General features: G+C 59.6%; 1 protein-coding gene across 2 annotated transcripts in view; it reads left to right on the plus strand.

Annotated features, from left to right (window-relative positions):
- The window catches only part of EXOC3L4 (exocyst complex component 3 like 4), a 47267-nt gene extending 31563 nt beyond the window's left edge, over window positions 1-15704 (plus strand). For both annotated transcript variants that reach the window (XM_061159489.1, XM_061159488.1), the window contains exons 2-12: window positions 6529-6950; window positions 7834-8482; window positions 9429-9540; window positions 9767-9889; window positions 10247-10347; window positions 10549-10629; window positions 12169-12283; window positions 13043-13162; window positions 13242-13394; window positions 13972-14093; window positions 15172-15704. In XM_061159489.1, the coding sequence (XP_061015472.1) occupies window positions 6545-6950; window positions 7834-8482; window positions 9429-9540; window positions 9767-9889; window positions 10247-10347; window positions 10549-10629; window positions 12169-12283; window positions 13043-13162; window positions 13242-13394; window positions 13972-14093; window positions 15172-15364 (2175 nt within the window). In that variant the 5' untranslated portion in view covers window positions 6529-6544 and the 3' untranslated portion in view covers window positions 15365-15704. The remainder of the gene's footprint in view (window positions 1-6528; window positions 6951-7833; window positions 8483-9428; window positions 9541-9766; window positions 9890-10246; window positions 10348-10548; window positions 10630-12168; window positions 12284-13042; window positions 13163-13241; window positions 13395-13971; window positions 14094-15171) is intronic.
- Window positions 15705-21588: the final 5884 nt, after the last annotated feature.

A 21588-nucleotide genomic window follows, 5' to 3' on the forward strand; every position in this document is an offset into this window, starting at 1 on the left:
AATGAAACTAAGCCATGTTGTGTGGGGCCACCCAAGACGGTTGGGTCATGGTGGAGAGGTCTGACAGAATGTGGCCCACAGGAGAAGGGAATGGCAGTTGATAATTAGCAATGCCTAAAGAGAGTCTAATCCAATTTATATAACCTAAGAGTTTCTGAAAATCATTTAAGGTTGATAATTTATCAGTATGAATCTGAGTTAGTTGGGGAGTAATACGTTGTCTATTAACAACAAATCCTAAGTAATGATAAGGTGTAGAGGTTTGAATTTTTTCAGGGGCAATAGTTAGTCCAGAGTTTTTTAAGCATCGTTGAGCTAAATCAAACATGTGTTGAGTTTCTAAAACAGATGGAACCGAAAACAATATATCATCCATATAATGGATAACAAGAGAGTCAGGAAATTGTTTTCTCACAGGCTCAAGGGCTTTTAGCTATATAGTACTGACACATGGTGGGAGAATTCATCATTCCTTGAGGCAGCACAGTCCATCGGTGTCGTTTATGAGGCCCTATATGATTAGGATAAGGGAGAGAGAAAGCGAATCTCTCTGGGTCTAAAGGGTGTAGAGGTATAGTAAAAAAGCAATCTTGCAAATCAATAATAATAATGTGCCAATTTTGAGGAATAGTGGTAGGTGATGGGATTCCTGGTTGTAATGCACCCATAGGTTTCATAGATGCATTAACTTTTCTAAAGTCTGTTAAGGGATGCCATTTGTTAATTTCTTTTTTATAACAAAAATAGGAGAGTTCCAAGGAGAGCAAGATTCCTCGATATGTTTCAATTCTAATTGTGTATCTGTAAGTTCTTTAGCAGCCTGTAGTTTCTCTTTTGTAAGGGGCCACTGCTCTGTCCAAATGGGCTTGTTGTAATTCCAAGTTATTTTAATAATTGTATTATTTGTTAAATGAGCAGTGGCCCCTAGGAAAAATGTGGAATGTAAATACGAGTTTGCCATTGCATAAGTAAATCCCTTCCTATTAAATTAAGGGGGTGCATCTATCACATAAGGTTTTAATATTGCAGGTTGGCCTTTTGGTCCATCACATAGGTAGATTTGAACACTTTGATAAACTTCTTGTACTTTGGTTTGAGAAATTCCTGCAATTTGGCAAGAGATTTTTTTTGTATAGGCCAGGATTTGGGCCATAAATGTTTGGATATAATAGTAATATCAGATCCAGTATCGAGGAGACCAGAAAATCTTTTACCATTAATTTTGATATTTATATTCAGTCAGGCAAATTCAGATACCAAAGATGTCCATAAGGACTGTTTTTGACCTGTACTGCCGAATCCGCCTGTCTGTACATCATTAGAGGAGTTAATAGAAATGTAAGGTAAAAGGAGTAATTGAGCAATTTTGTCCCCCTTTTTGAATTGCCATAAAATCTGAGATGACATCATAATTTGAATTTCTCCTTTATAATCTGAATCAATTACTCCAGGGTGAACAATAATCCCTTTAGAAGTCAAACTAGATCGGCCAAGTAAAAGACCGAAGGTTTGTGGGGGCAGGGGCCCAAAAAGTCCGGTAGGTATTTTAGAAGGGACTGCTTGAGAGTAAAGGAGAAAATCATTTAGGGCTGGTATATCAATGGCAGCATTGCCGGATGTAGAGGGTTTGAGGGAAAAGATGGATTTTGCCCCTGGTTTTTCTTGAAGGGGTCCTGGGGGGTCCCTTGCTTGGACCTTGCTATTTCCCAAAATAGGTTTTCCTTCAATATCAAACTTAGATTTATACTCTTTGGCCCAATGCATTCCCCTACGGCAGCGGGGGCACACTTTTGGAGGTTTTTTTTATTAGCTTTCTTAGGGCAATCCCTTTTTAAATGGTTCTTATCCCTGCATATAAAACATCTCTCATTTCCCTTTTTAAAACAAGCAGCCGTTGTTTCAGCTAGTATTTGCATTTTTTGAGTTTCTGATCCTAGATTGCGACAAGCCTTCAAATAATCAATAATAGTCCCTGTCTCATGAATTGGGGCTATAGCCTTTTGACATTCCTGATTTGCATTTTCATAAGTAGTTTCTCTAGTTGCCTTTTAGCTTCTTCTCCGATTACAGTACGGGAAATAGTAGTTTCTAATCTAGCTTAAAAATCAGCATAAGCTTCATTAGGGCCTTGTAATATTTTAGGGTAGCTGCCTGTAGGTTCCCCTTGAGGAGTAATCGATCTCAGGATTCAAGGGCCACTGTTTTTAATTGTTTATGCAACAAAGAGGGCATTGTATTTGAGCTTCTATAGCATCAAATTGTCCAGTGCCCGTTAACATTTCAAAAGTAATTTGGTTTTGGGGAGCGCCAGCTTGAGTGTTTTTGTTAGCATGATCTCTGGCTAAATCTTGAAACCACATTGTCTATTGAAGATATTTTCCTGGTTCAAGGAGAGCTTTTATTAAAATGTACCAATCATAAGGAATAAAGTTTCCAATAGAAGACACCATAGCATTTAGAATCTCTCTAGTAAAAGGCGAATTTGGGCCATACATAGTTACAGCCTTTTTCATTTGTTGCATGTGAAAAAGGTTAATACCTTCATTTTGAGGTATTATTTGCCCTTGAGCGTTAGCATTTCTAAAAACTGGGAAGGCGGAAAAACCATCGGCTTCAGAGACTTGTGATTGCAAAGCCAGCAATTCAGAGAGAACCTCTGTCTCGAAGGAGAGTGAGTAGGCAGCAGTTTTTTGCAAATATGAGTTTGTGCTAAGGACTTATCAGTATTATCCAGAAAAGTATTGCCAGCTTTGGTGTCACAAAGTATCTCAGGAGAGTCGTCAGAATCATTAGGTTCTAGAAAAAGAGAGACTTTTGGATTTGCGCCTGTTGGCAGAGGAGGAGCATTTGGAGCAGCCAGGGCAGGGCTTGTAGGAAAATTCTGAAATATTTTGTGTTGTTCTAATTGGGCCTTTTGTAAAGTTTCATCATCGAATTCATATTCATGTAATAAGCATTCTGTCTGTTGTCGAATATCAGGAGGGCTAGAATTGCCTTGAAATGGCAGAATTACAGCTTTACTGAGAGCCCACAGGGGCCAGAAATCAATTGGAATATTTTTTCCCCATCTGGCGGCTCGTTCAACATTCTCTTTGACCGGATACCAAATTTCTAAATCAAAGCTGCCTTCATCAGGGAACCAGGGATTATGTTCAACTATTGTTTGAAGGCAAGCCTCCACTCGTTGGCGCGAAACCTAAAGTCCTTGAACTTTAAATAAATGATGAAGTAAAGTAGAAAAGTGAGGGGGCTTTCCAGCCATTTGACCCATGTCCTTGTACTTACCGGCTTCAATAGGCCCTGAGTCACTCCGTCCGAAGTACCGTGTATACCAGGCCCCTGTTCTGGGTGCCCCTTGTTGAGGTCCTTTAACGGACCAGAATCTGGTGGTCTGGAGTCGACGATAAGAAAGTGAAAGAAGGAAAGAGGCTAATATGCCCTGGGTTATGCAGCCGGCCTTCGTGCTCCAGGGAATCAGCCAGGAATAGAGAGAGAGAGAGAGAGAGAGAGAGAGAGAGAAGGATACGGGTACCCAAGTCTCTGGTGGCACAAGGATGCTTATTGAATTCTCTAAGAGTATATATACTGTATTACAAGGTAGCTTCTTCAGATAAAGATCAAAAAGACCTGACTTTACAAGTTACCAAGGAAACAAGGAGCAATAGAGGCCATAAGACCAAAAGCAATCCGTATCACAAGAGGGTCCACTTAGGGATTACTTAAATCCCTTTCACCAAATGGAAAAGCTAATGAAGGAAATCCTATGCAAGCATCCCATCTCTATGATCTCAGTTCTGGGAGCAGCTTGCCAGCTCCTCTGGCCGCTGATAGGGACTGACAAAGAACAGAGGGCTCAAGAGAGATAGGAAACAGCACCCAGGAATCCCACTGTTAAACATTCCCTGACACCCCCCACAGGCTGGCTCCGGGGAGACAGGGAGGGGTGGATGGACAGAGGTCCCCAAGCCAGTGAGGAGACCCACACCACACGGGGCCAGTCCGGGGGCCTGATGAGCAGGCAGGTGGTACAGCACAGGCCAAGGACTGCTCAGAGGTGGAGGCAACTGCACCCCAGCTTCTGAAATACAGGTCAGCTTTGGGGAGCAGAGGGAGAGGGTGGGAGAAGGAGCTGCCTGAGCAGAAGCTGGGAGGCTGGCTGGGTGCAGGCCCAGGAGGCCCGGAAGTGAGGCTGGAGGAAGTTCAGACCATGATGGAGGCGAGAGGGGCTTCAAATGCCAGGCTGTGGGGAGCCATGGAAGGGTTTAAAGCAGGAGAGTGACCTGATTGACCTGTGCCTCATGAAGGTCAAGAATGACTCGGGAAGCTGCAGAAGCAAGAATCAGGGAGCAGGGGGACCACCAGGGGGGTCTCGATGGGCTTTGGGACGAGGTGGTCAGGCAGGGTGGCTGAGTTTCAAGTCTCTGCCTCTGTTACCTCCCGTGAGACCCAGCTGCCAGCTGCCCCCTCTTCCCCCAGAATTTTCCCCTAGGCTTCCTGGGAGAACTTCAACTCTGATCCCACTCCTGGCATCTGGCAGCCTGCCTACCTTCAGACCCTCTGCCAGGAGAAGGGTTCCCTGGGCAGCAACGCTGGGCAGCTGGTACTGGAAGATAGGGTTCAGCCTCTGCTCCCAGGTTCCTAGCCAGACCCGGGCTGGTCCTGACTCCCCGCCCCTGAGCTGTGTGGCTTAAGGCAAGACCCTGCCCCTCTCTGAGCCTGTTTCCTTATCTATGAAGTGGGGTGAATGACACCCTGTCGCTTTGTTGTCATGGGGATCTGACACGTGCCAGGCATTGGACCCAGCATACAGTAGGTGCTTACTAAGTGTGAGCGCTTGCCAACCAAGGTAGGCTGGCTTGTCCTGCCCCCACACTCCCTGGAGACAGAGCCCAGAGCGTAGCAGGCTGGACCCCGCTGGAATGGCTCTCTTCATCACCACTCCTGCCCCTGCTGGTCGCTGGGGGCATGGCAGGGGGTGGGGGGTGGGGGGCACAGACGGCCGCTGGCACAATGCTCCCTGCTGTGTCGGGCCTGATCTGAGGGCATGGTCCCCGAGTCCTGGCATCCAGGAGAACCATGACCTGTGGCCAGGGCGGGGCTGATAAGGCCTGCATCGAGCACCTGGGCTGGCCCCTCCCTCGGGGCAGCCTCCTTCCAGCTGCTCAACTGCCTCTGGGAGAGGAAGGTAGGCCTCTGCGAAGCCCTGCATGTCTGTCCCCTGGACAGACATCTTGCTGGCAGGTGGAGCGGGGGTGGGTAAGAGTCTGGGCCCTGCCTGTCCTGGTGTCAATCACCCCAGGCACACTGAGGCCTGGCGAGAGGCCACTCCAGCCCAATACCACCCAAGGGTCGGGTGCTGGCTCCAGCCTGGCCTTTGTTCCCGTGGTGGGGGGTGACCTGGGGATGGGGGGTGGCTCGGCCTCTGGTTGGTCAGTGACTTCAGCAGGTCCTGCCCTCCTTTGGGCCCTAGCTCCTCGGGCTGAAGTGAGAACTTGCTAGCCCCCCACCACCTTCAACTCCTCTTTACACAGTGGGGTGGGTGGGAGGTCCCAGAAGGCCAAGAAGTTTCTCTTCTTTTCCCCAACAGCCAGGCTGGGCTGAAAGGGGGTGAGGAATGAGTGGAGCCTGGGGGTGCCTGGGGGTGGTGAGGGCCCTGACCCAGGCCCCCACGCCCTGGAGACCCCCTCCCCATCCTCTCCAAGGGGCAGCGGGCAGATCATGGGTGAGAATGGGTGCTGGGAGTCTCCAGCCCCTGGTTAAATATAGAACCAAGGCCCCTCCCACAGCCTTCCCTGTGGGCTGCAAGGCCTCGATAAGCCCCCGGTGGCCTGGGCCAGCCCCCTCCAGCCTGACCCCACCCCCATCCAGTGCTGGGACATCCAGGGAAAGGGGTGGATGTCCTCCACGGGGGCCCTTGAGCTCCGCTTTGAGCAGAAACAGTCGGCCTGATGGCTGAAAGGGGGTGAGCTGAGGGGTGAGGGGGGCAGTGAAAGGGCTGTGAGGGGGTGGACACGCTAGGCCTCAGGACCCGAGGTTCAGAAAGCCCTGGATGTGGTTGCTAGGCCCACTCTGGGGACTGTGGGCTGCTGGCTGGGCTGAGCCCAGGAATCTGCACGTTCGTTTCCCTCTCCAGCTCTGGTGGGAGGGTCTGGCCTGGCACACCCAGCGCAGGTGGGTACCCAGGGGAGACTGTCATGGAAAATGGTGTCAGAGGAGGTTTCCTGATGAAAGTAGCTGTCTGTTGTCTGCAGAAATAGCTGCATCCTGGCACAAAGATGGCTCAGGCCAAGGGAGCTGCCTTGTGACATTTCCTCTTGACGTTTTGACATTTCCTTTTGACATTTCTTTTTCCAGTTTTTCCTTTTCCAGTTTTAGGGTCACCTCTGGTGGAGGGGGAAGCTTCCCTGACCAGCGCCTGGGCCCCCACACGCCCCACGGTATCTCATGGGGTTTTGGTGTCTGCTCCCCGCGACTGGTCACTCCCTCACCACCCCGCCCCAGCTGCCTAAGCTTCCCTTTCACCCCCAGCTGTGCTGACTCCGAGATGCCGTTGCCGCAGACAGAGGCCTCTGGGCCGGAGCTGCACCGCCCTCAAGAGCCCGTGGAGCCGCACACCCCAGCCCAGGGCGCCCGTCGGGCGAGCAGCGAGGACGCACCCCGCGACCGGCCCGAGGGCTCCAGGCCTGGCCGGGGCACTTTGCGGCGGGCCTTCTCGAGGGTGAGCCAGCGGGCCTCGGGCCAAGCCCCCCGAGGGGACGCAGGGCTGCTCAGGCTCAGCGGCCGCTTCCTGTTCCCGTCTTTGCGGCGCACTTCAGACAACGGCCCCGCCGGGGACCAGACCGGGGCGACCTCTGAGCCAGGGCCGGCCGGCGACAGGAAGGGGTCCTCCAAGGCCAAGGAAGGTGTTGGCCGGCGGTCGTCCACGGGGACTGGGCCTGAGGAAGCCAAAGGTAAACCCTGCTGCCCCCGCCGCCCACACTGAGCAGGGGAGGAAACCAAGGCCAGAGAGAGAGGGGACAGCGGGGCCCAGGCTTCCTCATGGGTTACCCTCCCCAGCCACCCCAAACCCCTGCCCCTGCACAACTGCATGGTAAAATTCTTCTAGCATTTCAACAAAGGCAGCCGAGAAAAGTGAGGCTCAGAGAGGTTAAGTGACTTGCCTCATGTATCACAGCTGGGAAGTGGAAAAATGAGATTTGAACCCAGATCTGCAGGGCCCCAGAACTCCACGGGCTTCCACAGCTTGGCTCCTGCCCAAACCGGACTGGTAGTCAAGGCACTGGCCTACTCAGATCACATGATCATGGAGGGTGCCTGGGAGCCAAGACCTCCTGGAGGCAAGATCAGGGGGCCACCCAGGAGATGGGCCCTGAAGGGGGTGTGCAGGAGAAGGTGGAGGGCTCCCCGGGGGTGGAGGCTGGCCCAGAGCAGGGAACAGCTGGGAACAAGAAATACTGAAGCTGGACACCATGGGCAGGAGCCTGGGCATCCAAGGACACGACCAGCCTGAGCTCTGGCCCCACCGGACCTGAGTCAGGACTGCGCTGGAGGCCACCAGGTCCAGCTCCATGCAGGGAGCAGCCGCCAATGTAGGGGTTGAAGGCAAGGGGAGGACCATCCCAGGCTCGATCTGAACCAGGCTCGGGACCTGGGATCTGCCTCTTCAAAGGCAATTCCGAAGGACATAGGGCAGTCGGGGCCCTTGCTCCTGGAGCAGGCCTTCGTAGCGCTCTGGGGCCAGGCAGCCCAGCCCGGGGTGTGTAGGGTCCAGGCCGATAGGCCTACCTGGAGCGTCCCCTTCACTGGCCCTCTTCTCGCCCGACCTTGCAAAAGGCACATCTGTGGCCGACCTCATCTCCAAGCGGCAACTCCTGGCCGCCTTCGAGCAGCTGTGGCACCTGGAGACGGGGCTACTGGCCGAGAAAGCCTCGTGCACTCAGCAGGACCCTACGGACTTAGCGCGGCGCGCCATGGACGTGTGCCTGCACTACGACGGGCTGACCGAGGAGATCCGCGCCATCGTGCGCGAGACGCTGGGCCCGGACGAGGTGGACGCTGCCGCGCTCGCGGAGGTGGCCCGCGTGGTGCTCGCGGAAGAGGAGGCCCATCCGAAGCCCCCCGCAGACGGCGACTTTCTGCGCACGCCGCGCGGCTGGCGCCAGCACTGGGAGGACGCGGTGCGGCGGAGCGCGGAGGAACGTGTGCGGCAGGCGGGCGCGGAGGCGGCCCCGGGGGCGGCCGACGCTGCCCCCGACGTGGCGCGGCTCCTGGCCGAGCTCGGCGGCTTGGTTCGCCGCGACCTGCAGAAGGTGCAGCGGGAGGTGCACCCCGCTTACGCGGCCGCCGGCTTCCCGGCGTGGCAGACCTACCTGAGTGCCTTCCACGGCGCGGTGGCCCGGCGCTTCCAGGAGCTCACGCACGACGCCCGCAGCTATAAGCAGCTCTACGTGCTGCTGGACTGGGCCACCAACGTGTACGGCAGGTGAGGCCCAGGCCGGAGGCCGCGGGGTGGGGCGAGGGCAAGGAGGGGCTGGCACTGCCCGCCCGCGAGGCCTTGGGGAACCTGCTCTGAAGGGCACAGGGCGCCTTTCTCCTCCTTTTCCTCCCCGGGAGAGTACTGGCTGTTAGGCACCCAAAATCCGAGATCCGGGAACCCTCTGACATTCTCTCCTCCCCACCCCAGACCCTGGTGCTCTCCAACTCGGGTTCCCGAAGCTGGAAAGCACTACGGGCGGGGTTGCTTCCGAGGCGGTGAGCCCAGTGAGTCCCGCCTAGTCCACGCGGGGCCTTTGAGTGAACTGGCCAAGGGCGCCCCCTCCACCCTGGACACAACCACGGGCTCACCGCGCTCCTTGAGGGCTGGCTTTCACCCCGACTCTTGCTTTGGATGGACACCTCGGTTCAGGGCTCTTCAGAAAGTGATGGGGTGGGTCCCCCGTCCACCTGAGCGCTCCCCACCTCACCAGGCAGACGGGCGGTTTGAGGGGGCGCCAAAGTGCTGGGCTCCTTAATATTCTGCGTGGCTGCAAACAGGCACCCGCCCCGGAGTGGGCTGGATCCTATCTGGACCCTGAACTGCAAGGTTCTGGGGGCGTTTAGAGCTCAATCTTGGGTGACCCCCGAGCGAGAGGGTGGAGGTCATTCCCGAAGCAAGCTGGTCGAGGTCCATCCGGACTGCCATCTTTATGCTTTCGGGGCACGCTCCGCCAACTGCTTAGCCAGGAAATCCTGAGGTGGGAAGCCGGGCGGAGAGGCGTTTGGCACGGAATCTTGGAGGGCGGGGTGGGGGGCCGGGCGTGTGAACAGAAGCCCAGATTCCGGGCCTCAGCGATGGCGTTAGGCTTTGAGCCTATGCAGAGGGCAGTGGGGGCAGCTGCGGCCGCATCAGAGTCCCGCCCAGACCTTCCAGGCCCCGTCCTGCCTTCCAGTCCCGATTTCCTGGGCTCCCAGGACCAGACTGTGCCCTCGGAGCCGCTGCCCCCGCTCCTGGCACCGGACGTCTGGGCCGGACTGGAGGACGACTGCACCAGCTTCCTGGAGGTGAGAACAGGGCGGGGCCGGGCCGGAGGGGGTGGGGTTCAGGTGGAGGGCGGTCGATGCCGCGGGGTAGGGAGGCGCAGTGCCCAGGGTCCGAGCCTCTCTGTGCCATGGGCCTGTGTCTCGGCAGGGGTGCCCCTGTCTCCAAGGGCGCGCCCTAGGGCTTGGAGGTAGGGGGGGTCTCCCTCCTGGGAGGGTCTCACCGCGGCCCCTTCCCTGGCCCGCACAGACCGAGATCGCGAGCTGCTTCGATAGGATCCTGCAGCTGGAGCAGGACCGCTGGGCGGCTGCGGAGGCCCCCGACGTGCTGCAGGGCCTCTACCGCACGACGCTGTCCTCGGACGTCTGCATGGTGCGCCCGGAGGGAAGGACGTGTCGTTGGGCCTCTGGCGGTGGAGACTTATAAGACACAGTCACAACCGCCTCTCCCCGTCGGACGGGAGCCTGAGGCCCCATGTGGGGCGCGGTCGGAGGTCCTCGGGTCTCATGGCCAGGCTGGGAGCGCGAGGCCACAGCTCCCAGCTTAGCGGGGGGTGGGGGGGGGGGGGTTGGTGTGCGGAGCTGGGAGGACTGACCCCCCAGGAAGTCGGGGCTCCTGGAAGTCGGAGCCGAGACTGGGAGGCAGAGCGGGGCAGGGTGGAGACGTCCCCGCGCCACGAGGTGGGCGCTGGGGCATCGGGACCGAGGACTCAGACGCGCTCGCTCGCAGCTCGTGGCGGAGCACGCGAAGGCGGCCGGGGCCATCTCCACGAAGCTGGAGGCCACCACGTTGGGGATCTGCGCGCGGGCGCTGGGGCTCTTCCTGCCCAGGTGCGGGTGAATGCTGAGCCGGGATGTGGTGGGCGGGGTGGCCAGAGTGTGGACGCTGGTCGTCCCTGGGGAGGACCCACCCATCCCGTTTCCTCGGAATCCGAGATTCCGGACAACTGGGAAGGAGAAGCCTGCAGGGCGGACTCGGGGCCTTAGCAGCCAGGGAGAGTCTCCAAGGTCCCTGCGTACCCTGCCCCCCAGGTTCAAAAAGGCTTTTCTGGAGTCAGGGGCGGTGAGCGAGCCTAACCTGTGCGCAAGCATCAATGCCTGCGAGGAGCTCAGGTGGGTTTGTCCCGCGGTGCCCGACGTGACCGGCAGGGGGCGCGCGAGCCCTGGGAACCGCGACGCCGACGCCGTCCCTGCGGCCCCAAGGCGCCTGTCCCCGGAGGCCTCCCGGAGGGGACCCGCCCTCCGTGTTCGTCCCCGCCCCGCCGTGGGGTCCTCCTGTGGCCCCGGCAGACCTGAGGCCCCTGCAGACCTGAGGCCCCTGGCAGGGACGCGGGGAGCTTCAGGGCTGAGCAGAGGCCAAGGTTCCAGCCACCCTTGCCCAGCTCATCCCTGCCACCCAGGGCTCCGCTCTCTCCTCCCTTCCTCCCGCTCAGCCTTCTTCCTTTTTAGGGACCCTCTCTCTTCTTGGAAGCCCTCCCTGACACTCCCCCCTGCCCCCCAGGGCCTTGATGGTGCTGGGGCCCGGGTTCCTCTCCCCTGTGGGCTGCCAGTGCCTTCAGCCCCAAGCCAAGCCACAGTGTCCCCCAACTGACGATGCATCAGCTCCTGCTGATGGTGTGATGTCCCCGCATCCAGACGGGAATGCAGTGTGGAGGCTCAGAAAGGCATCGCCACTGGTCCACGGTCACACGGGCTGTACATGGTGGATCTGGGGCTTGACCCAGGGCTCTGGGAACCCAAAGCATGACCGTGATGAGTCACTGGCTCTCTAACACTCTTTTTGTGCCAGGCTGGGCCTGGGGACAGGGGACTCTGGGGTAGGCCATCTCTGGTCAAGCCCCTGGTAGAAATTTAGCCTGCCTTTCTGTGTCCCTGCCTTTCTGGAGAAGGAAATGGCAACCCACTCCAGTACTCTTGCCTGGAAAATCCCATGGGGGGAGGAGCCTGGCGAGCTCCAGTCCATGGGGTCACAGAGAGTTGGACACGGCTGAGTGACTTCACTTTCTGTGTCCCTGGGCTGCAAACTGGGGAGAGCCTAACCCTGTCCCCTCAGTGGTGAGATGGGGACATTGTAATATTTGGAGAGGCAGTTATGAGGCCCAAAGGGCTTCCCTGGGAGCTCAGATGGTAAAGAATCTGCCTGCACTGTAGGAGACCTGGGTTCAATCCCCGGGTCGGGAAGATCCTCTGGAGAAGGGAATGGCAACCCACTCCAGTATTCTGGCCTGGAGAATTCCATGGACAGAGGAGCCTGGTGGGCTACAGTCCATGGGGTCACAAAGAGTCGGACACGACTGAGCGACTATCACGAGCCTCTAAGGAGGGCCCCTGTGCCAGGAGTGGCCGTGCTGCGCTGTTCCGTCACCAGGAGGGATGGAGGTCTGGCTCAGCCCTGCCGCAGGGGGGCTCTGCCAAGCGGCGGGACCACGAACCCTCCCCTGGCCCACCCCTCTGTGCTCGGCTCCTGGGCCGAGTGCTGCCCCCTCACGTGACTGCTCCCAGGGCTTCTCCACTGTGCCGCCCCAGGGGGCTGCCCTTCACACTATAGTCTGAGTGAACGGAGCTGGGGTGGCACCCAGCCTTCACGGCTGAATGCCAGGCCGTGACCCCTTTGCCCACTTTGCCCCGCCCCTGGCCCCTCCCCCTCCCCAGGACTCACCTTCTGGCCAAGTTCCCAGAAAGCTTTGGAGAGCTGGAGAAGCCCCTGGTGGCTGCCACCTGCGCCTTTCAGAAGCAGCTCCTCCAGGGCTTGCAGGGTGATGTGCAGGTGAGGGCGTGGGCCCTTCTCTCCCCACTTTCTTGCCCAGCAGGTGCGCCCTGTGTCCTGGAGCCTGAGGACCCAAGTCACAGCACTCATTTACCATAGGAGCGTGTCGGGGTAGTGTTTCGGGGGGCAGGCAGGGGACCCAGACACGTTCCCAGCTGAGCGAGAACAGTTGGGAAACAATTACCTTCTCCCTTCACTCTCCTTGGGCTTCTGTGGTGTCTCAGATGGTAAAGAATCCACCTGTAATTGCAGGACGCCCAGGTTAGATCCCTGGGTGAGGAAGATCCCCCGGAGAAGGGAATGGCAACCCACTCTAGTGTACTTGCCTGGAGAATCCCATGGACGGAGGTACAGTCCATGCGGTCACAAAGAGTCAGACACGACTGAGCGACTAACGCTTTCAGTCTCCTCATCTCAGAGATGAACTTTGAGACTCTCTGAGGATGGCACCTCATGCAGCCCCTCAAGGCGCTCCCAGGACTCCCGACGCAAGGCCTGGCTAGAGGCTCAAACTCCAACCGTGCCCACAGGGCCTCCCAGCCTGGAGGAGGCAGTCTCAGGGAAAGGTCTAGAGCCAGATGGGGCTGTCCCCAAGATACCATAGAGAAGGGGGTCAGCTCCCCAGACTTTCTTCCTGATGCCAGCTCGTCCTTTGGCCTGAATCGCCCCTGTCAGGAGCCATGCCCTGGGAGCCCAGGGGAGGGTCTAGTGGGTGCTGGGGGTCAGCCCTCGGAAGACTGCCCACCGCTCTGCCCCCAGCCGCTCTTCAGGGTCCTGTGCACCAAGGCCTGGCTGACCCAGGACCTGCTGAAGCCCCTCATGGACAAGGTGGTGGCCTTCTCCCACCTCCTTGAGCACATGGCCCCACCCCTGGCCCAGGTATCCGGGGGCGGGGTGGGCGATGGTGGGGGCGTGCCCAGGGCTCCTACCAGTGACCCTGACCCACCCCCCCCCCCAGGAGACTCTGCAGGAGGTGCACCGCTACGTTGTCCGCGAGTACCTGGCGCAGGCGCTGAGACCCCACCAGCGGTTCTGGGGTGAGGACCGCCTGAGCGGCTCAAAGAAGATGAGGCTCGAGGCGCAGGCCATCAGCAACACCTTCCAGGAGTTGGTAGGAGCATCGCCTGACTGCCCCCCGGGCGCTGGCCTTCTTGAGGGTTCTCCAGCCCGTGGAACCTCCAATAGCGCCCCCCTCATTCTGATTTCAGCTCGCCCCCTGTAAGAGACCCCCCAGTGGGGGGTTGATTTGTATACACTTCGTGGAGGCTGTAGGGGAGGGATGAGGGTCGCAGCCCCGTCTGATGGGCCGGGACTGTGTCCGACCTCTCCTCCACCCAACCCCCAGCAGTGCGAGCTCAGGCACGTCCTCCCCACACAGACACCCCTCATTTGGGCCGCTGGTCCCCGACTCCCCGTCTGGTTCCTGGCAGGCCTTCCCCGTGGGGCCTGGGCTCACCCCCCTGAGCAGACACGGAAAGCCTCCCCTGCTCCATGTCGTGGGGAGGGAAGAGGAACCCTGAGCCGGGGCCGCGCCCCATTCCGCGGGGCGAGGAGGCGGTCCCGGTGGGGCCAAGGTAGTGGCTGCAGAAGGGTTAAACAGGCCACTAACCGAGGGGCTGCAGGCGGGAGCGGGAAGGGGGTTGGGGGCGGGGGTGGCCCACCGCGCCCGCGTCTCCCCGTCTCCGCAGGGCTCCGAGGCCAAGTGGCTGGGCCAAGCTATCCCATGCGTGGCTGACATAATGGGTGAGACTCGCAAGGACGACATCGGGCGGCATCTGGAGACGCTCATCAGAAGCTACCCCGACATCAGGTTCGTACCCTGGAGCTGGTTCTGGGGCCGGGGACCGGGCCGCGCGCCTTCAGGAGAGTTCTTGCGGCTGCAGGTGGGCCAGCGAGCAGCCCGCGGGCGGGGGGAGCTGGTTCTGGGGGGACGGGGGACGGGGAGGGGGCCTCTGGGTGGGGCTCGGACCTGCGGGGGCCATGGTGGGATCGCGTGCCCTTTCCCGGTGATCTATTCTCACCGTCCTCACTCAGTCTTGTGGTCCCTGGAGTCTGAAGGGAGCCGGAGCCCTTCCTCCAGTGAGCCTTAGGGGAAGGCACAGGCCCCTAGCTCCGGGAGCAAGCCCTCTCTGGAAGCCCGAGACCTGCCAGGAGGAAGAAGGCTTTGATCCTAGGGTGTATGTTTGGGGGTTGCTGAGTCATCACACACGTGGAAATCCCAGCTGAATCTCTCCATGGCCTTGGAGATTCCAGGATGGGGAGGCTACAGAAAACCCCAGGCCTAGCCCCTTCCCGGCCCCCGGCCCCCCTGCCCGGCCCCGCCCCACTGGAGAATCCTCTGATCCCTGCCCGCAGTGTCTGTTTGGCTTTGGCTCAGAGTAACTGCGCCAAGGCGGAAGGTTCCCCTTTTGGCCCCTCGGGGTTTTCCTGCAGAGTCAGGCTGGCCCTCCCTCCCTCCAGGTGCCGCCAGTGCTTCCAGCTCCTTGGGGTGCTCGGGGCGGGAGAGGAGGCACACTGGGCCAAGCCTCCCATCCCCACGTGCCTTTCTGCTTGCCGCTGGTCCAGGGCTCCCCAGCACGGTTCTCAGGGGAAGAGGCTCTGACTCCCCTGCCTGTCCCCGCTCCCAGCATTGCAGCATCGCGGCCCCGTGCAGCCTCCCTCGGTCCACTAGGTTTCCCGAACCTCTGCCTGGGCCTCAGAGGCCGTTCCCATCAGGCTTGCTTCTTCCTGTCTCCACCGGGCTTTGCACCCTTCAAGACCCAGGCACGCCCCAGGAATGCTGGGTGCCCTAACGCTTCCAGTCCGAGCCCCAGGGTCCGCCTCGCCCTGGGGTCCGGGGTGTCACTGGAGCTGTTGAGTCTGCAGCGGGGGCCCGCGTGTCTCTGCAGGCGGGACCACGTGCTGGCCATCCTAGCGCTGCGCCGTCTGGGCTGCCGTCGGAACCAGCACCTCCTGCGCCGCACCCAGGCCCTGCTGAGGGCTGCGGCCCAGGCCAGCGGCTCCGGGGCCACAGGGGGCCGCGTGCTCTTCGAGGAGATCAAGTTGTCCACCTCCGTGGGCATGGTGATCACCTGCATCTAGTGCTGCCGGCCTGAGACGGGGCTGACCCCGGTGGATGGAGGGGCGGCCACCTTCCCCTGGGCACCGGGCCCCAAGCTGGGGGCCCGGGAGGCAGCCTCAGCTCTGCCCCCAGGCCTGAAGCCCTGGGTCGTGGACTGTCCTGTCCATCCTCCTCCTTCTGATGACCAGGAGGAGCAGCCCTGAGAGGCATTCCAGGCATTTGGAGGAGGGTTTGGTGCAGAAGTTCCCTTCGGTACTGCCCACCCAGGAAGGCCTCCCTGCCTAACTGTCCCACACCACCCCAATATGAAAGCGAAGAACAGAGTATTTATTTTTAAAATAAACATGAATTAAAACGGCATCTCTCTAAGGAGGGGCGGGGCCAAGTTGACTTCAGACAGAAGGTCTGTGTCCCCATGCACCCAGGGGCCCGCCAGAAGTTCTGTGCTGACTCCCTTTTCCAGCCCACCGTACCAACGGGGAGAGTGAGGCAGGTCTGAACTGGGAAGGCCCACCGCCGTGGTTACAGAGCAAAACAAACTTTAACCCTGGTTCCCCGGGGCCCCTGGCCTCACGTGCCAAGTGAGCCTCACCCCGCAGGGGTGGGCACTGCTCTGTCCTGTTCTAAGGAAGCCTGCGCCCTGGCAGATAAGGAAAGGCCAAAGCGTGTTCTACAGCTTGAGGTATTTGGGTTAGACGTGAGAGGGACCTCCCAGCAGTGAAAGCTGTGTGCTGCCACGGGGCAAGTGTCAACCTGGAGTGAGTGTGAGGAGGGGTGGGCCCTGCAGGCGCCAGCTCTGGACGTGAGCCTGCAAGGAGCTTACTCCGGCGTGACCCCTGCAAACCTTCCTGTTCATCCTTCTCTCACAAACACGTGGCCCTGAAATTTGGCTCCAGCCTGCAGGTGAGGCTGCTAGGAAACCCCATTTGCATTGGCAACCTGGGGCTTGCCAGGAAAGCGGAGCGCTGCGATGGGAGACTGACAGGGAGGCGCTGAGGGTGGCCACACCAGGTGCCTCCCCCCACCCTCCCCTCTGCTGGGATCCTGGGGGGGTCAGGAGCAAGTGCCAGGCACAGCCTGGCTAGGCGCGGGGCAGAAAGGAGGAAGGGGAGAGGTTGGGGTTTCCCGGCCCCGGGAACAGGGGTGGGGTGGGGACAGGGCATGTGAGTGCTGACGCTGACAGGCAGCCCTAGTGTCAGTGGGGAAACTGAGGCCAGCACAGGATGCAGGTTAGCGCTGCTTCACACCAGGCCCCAGCATGGGTGGCCTGAGGTCCTACAGCCGGTGGGGGGGAGGGGGGGCGGGCAGATATCCAAGGGGTGCCTCTTTCCCTCAGGAGTGGCAGGGGACTGACAGGCCAGCCTGACCCCACGAGTCAGTCCGGTGGCCGGCAGAGGTCGGGGTAGGGGCCCTGGTTTGGTCCTGGCCAGCTTCTCCACAGGGAGCCCCTGCTACCCCCGACACCTCTGAGTCCCAGGCCCCTCAAAGAGACCCCTCCTGCAGCCCCGGCCCTGGCCCCAACCGACGGGCCTGGCCCTGCCTGAGCCCCTGGGCTGCAGGCAGAGGGTCCTGGGCTGCAGGTAGAGGGTCCCGGGCTGGGTTTCTGAGCCAGGCTAGTCCTGTTCTATCTCTTACTTTCCAGTCAGGAGACTGTAGGCAAGTTTCTTCACCTCTCTGCACCTCAGTTTTGTCCAGCTGCGAAATGGGGGTGCTGTCTGTGCCTCCCAGGCCAAGAGGAGTGAAGCAAAGGCCTGCCATAAAGCCAGGTTTGGGGCCCCCGTGACCCCCTGTTCCCAAGGGCCTGGCATGAAAAAGCAGAAAAGACCCTGGGTGTGGGGGGCGGGGGGCTCCGTCAGTGACTCCTGAGGTGGGTGGGGCCTGCGAGTGGGGAACACCCCCAGGGGGAGGCAGGAAGGATGTAGGCTGAGAGCCAGGCCCAGAGCCAGAAAGGCAGGGTTTTCCCGGCAGGACCCTCCGTGCCCCGGCGGCTCCGTATGCCCCGGCTGTGTTCCTGTGAGCCCAGCAGAGCGTGAGGGGCTGGGGTCGGCTTCCCGAGGCCAAGTTGGGGTGACTAGAAGGCCAGACGCAGCTCCTATGAGGGTGCAGCCAGGGGGACGGGGGACTGCCGGGGGCGCTGAGGCCAGGGCACCGCGGCTGGCTCGGCTCCAGGGCCCTGGCCATTGGCCATCCTGTCCCACGCTTGGGGGACTGTGCTCAGGACCCTGCCCACCACCAGGTCCCAGGAGGCCTCGCAAAGAGCTGGAGTGTTTCCCTGGCCATCCTATTGTCCGGGCCAAGCGTCGGGGGAGAGGGCTGGCTCTCTGAGCTGCTTCCGGACTTGAGGACCAGGTTGTCTGGCTGATAAGGAAGCCTGTGTGCATGTGTGTGTGTGTGTTCACGTGTGTGTGTGTGTGTTCCTGGAATGTGCCAGCCCCTGTCAGCGCCCAGGGGTGGTGGTGGGGGTGCTCGCCCAGTGCCTGTTCCCCTGGGCAGCGGGACATCCTGCGTGCCCCCAGAGCTCGGGTCCCAGGCCCCACCTCTGCCTGGCCACCCCCTTCCCCCTGTGTGGCTCCCTGCTCTTCCCCCTTGGGCTCAGCTTGGCTTTGCCATTGCCCACATTTCCTGGGGCTCCTTTGTGGACGGAGGGTTGTCTCTGGCCCTGAGCCTGTGGCTCCTTAATGAGGCTGGGGGTGAGAGGATGCACGGGCCAGCCTTCCCAAGGCAGGATGCTGAGTTTCAAGGACAGGAAACCCAACCTGCTGACCCAACACAGCCTAGGCGACAGCAGGGACCTGGGTGTCCCCCCTTGCTCCACCTGGACATGTTCCCTCTGTGGCCCTTCGCCCAGCCCGGGGCCAACCCCGCTTAAGGGTGTTTGGGTCTCAGCCCGCTGTCTCCTGCAGCAGGTGACCCGGCCTGGTCCTCTCTGAGGCTGGGTCCCCTCCTCTGTGACACAGGAGATGCTGGGAGGCCATGCCCGGCAGGCGCGGAGCTCGGGGTAGGTGGGATCGGCCAGAGACCTGCAGCAGGGGCGCCGGGAGGGGCAGCCGGCCTACCACCTCCATGCCCACACGGCCTCTCCTGCCTCCTTCCTGGCCTGCTGACCCCGGCCCCTGCCTTCCTGGACTTCACGGGGCCCCTCAGCGGCTGGGATGCAGTCCTCACAGGGCCCCCATCGCTGCCCCAGGGGGAGAGGGGGCTGGAGGGTCCCTAGGGCCCTCTCTGCCCCCTCTCCCACCTCCTCCTTTTCTACCTCAGAGTCCCTTCGGGACCTCCAGCGGGTCAGAGGGTCCCCCTCCCACCAAGGTCAATGTCTGCCCACCGTCCATTGGCCCGGGGGGAGGAGCTGGGACTGGGCCGCCCTGGGCTAGATGGTGCTTCCCCAGCCATCTCCCAGTGTGGAGTGTTGGGTGGCTGGCCTGTGCCAGGCAGGGCGATCAAAACTAATATAGATTAGTTGATTGCAGGTCAATTGTAAACTGCAAATCAACTATACTTAAATTAAAAAAAAAAAAAGGATTAGGCTGTGGATTCAGACACCTCCAGGCTGGGAACCCAGCTCTGCACCTTGCTAGCTGTGAGACGTTGGGCAGGTTACTCCACCTCGCTGGGCCCCACCTCCTGGTGTAACATTGGGAGTATTACGGGCGAAAGTGCAAATGCGCAGGAGGAGGACTGGCCTGCCTGTTTGCACTCCCTCAGGATGGCAATCATTGCTATTTATATGCACCCTCTCCCTGAAGCCCTCTCTGGCAGCTCCCTAAGTGAGTGACTGCTCTGTTTCCAGAAAGGATTGAGGCCAAAGGGGTGAAGCAATGTGTTTAAAGCCCCAGATGGGGGACTTCCCGGCGGTCCAGTGGTTAAGACTCTGCGCTTTCACTGCCAAGGGCTCAGGTTCCATCCCCCCCTCGGGGGAACTGAGCCCCCAAGAGCTGCTCTGTTCAGCCAAAAACAGAAACCACAGATGGAGGTGGTAGGATGCCCCAGGGCCCAAGTGGTCTCCATGCCTGAGCCCCCACCATCGTGCCTTCCTTCTCCAAAGTGCAGAGGGCAGAGCTCTCCAGATGAGAAGGTGTTCCAGCACCCGGACTGGAGGAAGGGGAAGGCCTGGTGGTGGTTTGGGGCAGCTTCCCTCCGCCCTCGGCCTTGGCCGGCCCTGCGCAGCACTGGGATTCCCACGACTCCTGCCACATGACCCACTCTGTCCCTGGTGGGACTTTATGTGGAGCAAGGCTGTTTTCCCGGAAACTGTGCTGTGGAGGAGAAGAGCCCGGCTTGCCGGGTTGGGGCAGCCCCAGGTCTGAAGCAGGTCATCTTGCATCACTGCCAAAAACTGCTGTGGAAAGCCAGGCCCTTTTAGGAACGAGCCCAGGCCACGGGCTGGCGTGGAGATTCCCTGGCGCCCTGGGGTGCCGTGCTTAGCAGGCCACTGGGATTGGGGTCCTGGTGCCCAGTGGGCCCTGCTTTCTCCAGTGTGGCCCCACCTCTAGCACCTCCAGCCCTTTCTCCTCAGGCCTCATTTTCACAGAAAGGAGCGCGGGCCCTGGTTTCCTCCCCGGAGGAAGGGAGGGCTATTAAGAAGCAGACAGCTTGGTGGAGGCCTGAGGGGACACTGCCTGTCGGCACCTGCCCTGGCTCTCCTGGGAGGGGCTGGCCTGGGAGGGTGGCTCCTGGTCAGCTGACCTGACCATCCCGTGGTCGTCGGGGTGGTCAGGAGACTCGGGTCGAGGTCAGGTGCAGCTGCCAATGACCCTGAGCAAGTGACTTCCCCTTTGGGGGAGGCCGGGTGGCAGCAGAGATCCCAGCCTCAAGGCCTCAGCTTTTTGCGTCCATTCGTTTCCTCCAAGGCTTGGTTTCCTCACCTGTCAACAGAGGATCCGATGGCTCTGCCCAGCGCACTTCGGGAGCGAGAGGGACATCCCCGAGAAACTAGAGGCCCCAGCAAGGGTTCCGGGTCACCTGACCCTGCGAAGTGAGGGGAGAAGTGGCGTGTGAGCGAGCGGGGCCTGGGGCCGTGGGGAGTGCAAGTCATCCCGCGGAGGGAAGTGGGCGGGGCCATGGAGGAGCCCCGCCCCGGCCCCGCCCTCCCCCCAGGTCCTCCGGGGGCGGCCAGACCCAGCCACCCACAGCCCCGGTGTTCCAGTCCCATCCCGCACGCACCGGGCTTTCTTGCGCCTGCTGAGCCCTGTGGCAGGATGCGCCCCCTTCTGCCGTCCACTTCCCCTCGCCCTGGGAGCTCCGGGAGTGGGTATCGAGGGATGGCGGTTCATCACACACCACCCGCGTTATATTCCCTGGCCCGAGTCAGCCCGTCCTGCTGCTGCGCAGACAGATTGGGAAATACTTCTTTTTTTCAAAGATGAAAAAGGAGTAGAGGGCAGTAAAAAAAAACCTTCCATTTCTGCATCTAGGCTTCCTAGCCCTGCAGACCGTCCTTCCTTGCATCTGCCTTAATCGCATCAAGCTGCATTTCAATTGATCCACATTGTGTGTCTGCATACTCAGTCCCATCTGACTCTTTGCAACCCAGTGGACTGGAGCCCGCCAGGCTCCTCTGTCCATGGGATTCTCCAGGCAAGAATCCTGCAGGGGCTTGTCGTTTCCTCCTCCAGGGGATTATCCTGACTCGGAGCGAACCCACGTCTCCTGAGTCTCCTGCATCGGCAAGTGGATTCTTTACCACTGAGCCCCCTGGGACGCCCTCATCAACATGCTGGGAAAGGTGGAGGGCAGGAGAAGGGGGTGACAGGATCAGATGGTTGTATGGCATTATCGCCTCAATGGACACGAGTTGGAGCAAATTCCAGGAGATAGTGAAGGACAGGGAAGCCTGGCGTACTGCAGTCCGTGGGGTCACAAAGTGTCGGACACGACTGAACGACTGAACCACAACAATATGTTTAGCGTGGGCTCCCAGGTCCACTGACCGCCATGTGACTGGACCTATCTGTGCCTTGATTTCTTCATCTGTGGAAAGACGATAATCAAGGAGCACCCATTTCATCAGATTGTCTAATGCAACCAGTTAACGCGTGCAAAGCACTTACGAGAGAGCCTGACGCCTGTGGAGGTTGACAAAAGTCAGCTGTCTACTCAAAAGAACTGAAAGCAGGGACTGGGAGGGCTGGTTGAGTTCCCAGGCTCACAGCAGCATTATTCACAACAGCCAAGAGGTGGCAGCAATCCAGGTATCTGCGGACAGATGAAAACATAAACAATGAAACGCTATTCAAGCGTTAAAAGG

Source organism: Dama dama, chromosome 13 (assembly GCF_033118175.1).
Source record: "Dama dama isolate Ldn47 chromosome 13, ASM3311817v1, whole genome shotgun sequence".
Taxonomy (NCBI): Eukaryota; Metazoa; Chordata; class Mammalia; order Artiodactyla; family Cervidae; genus Dama; species Dama dama.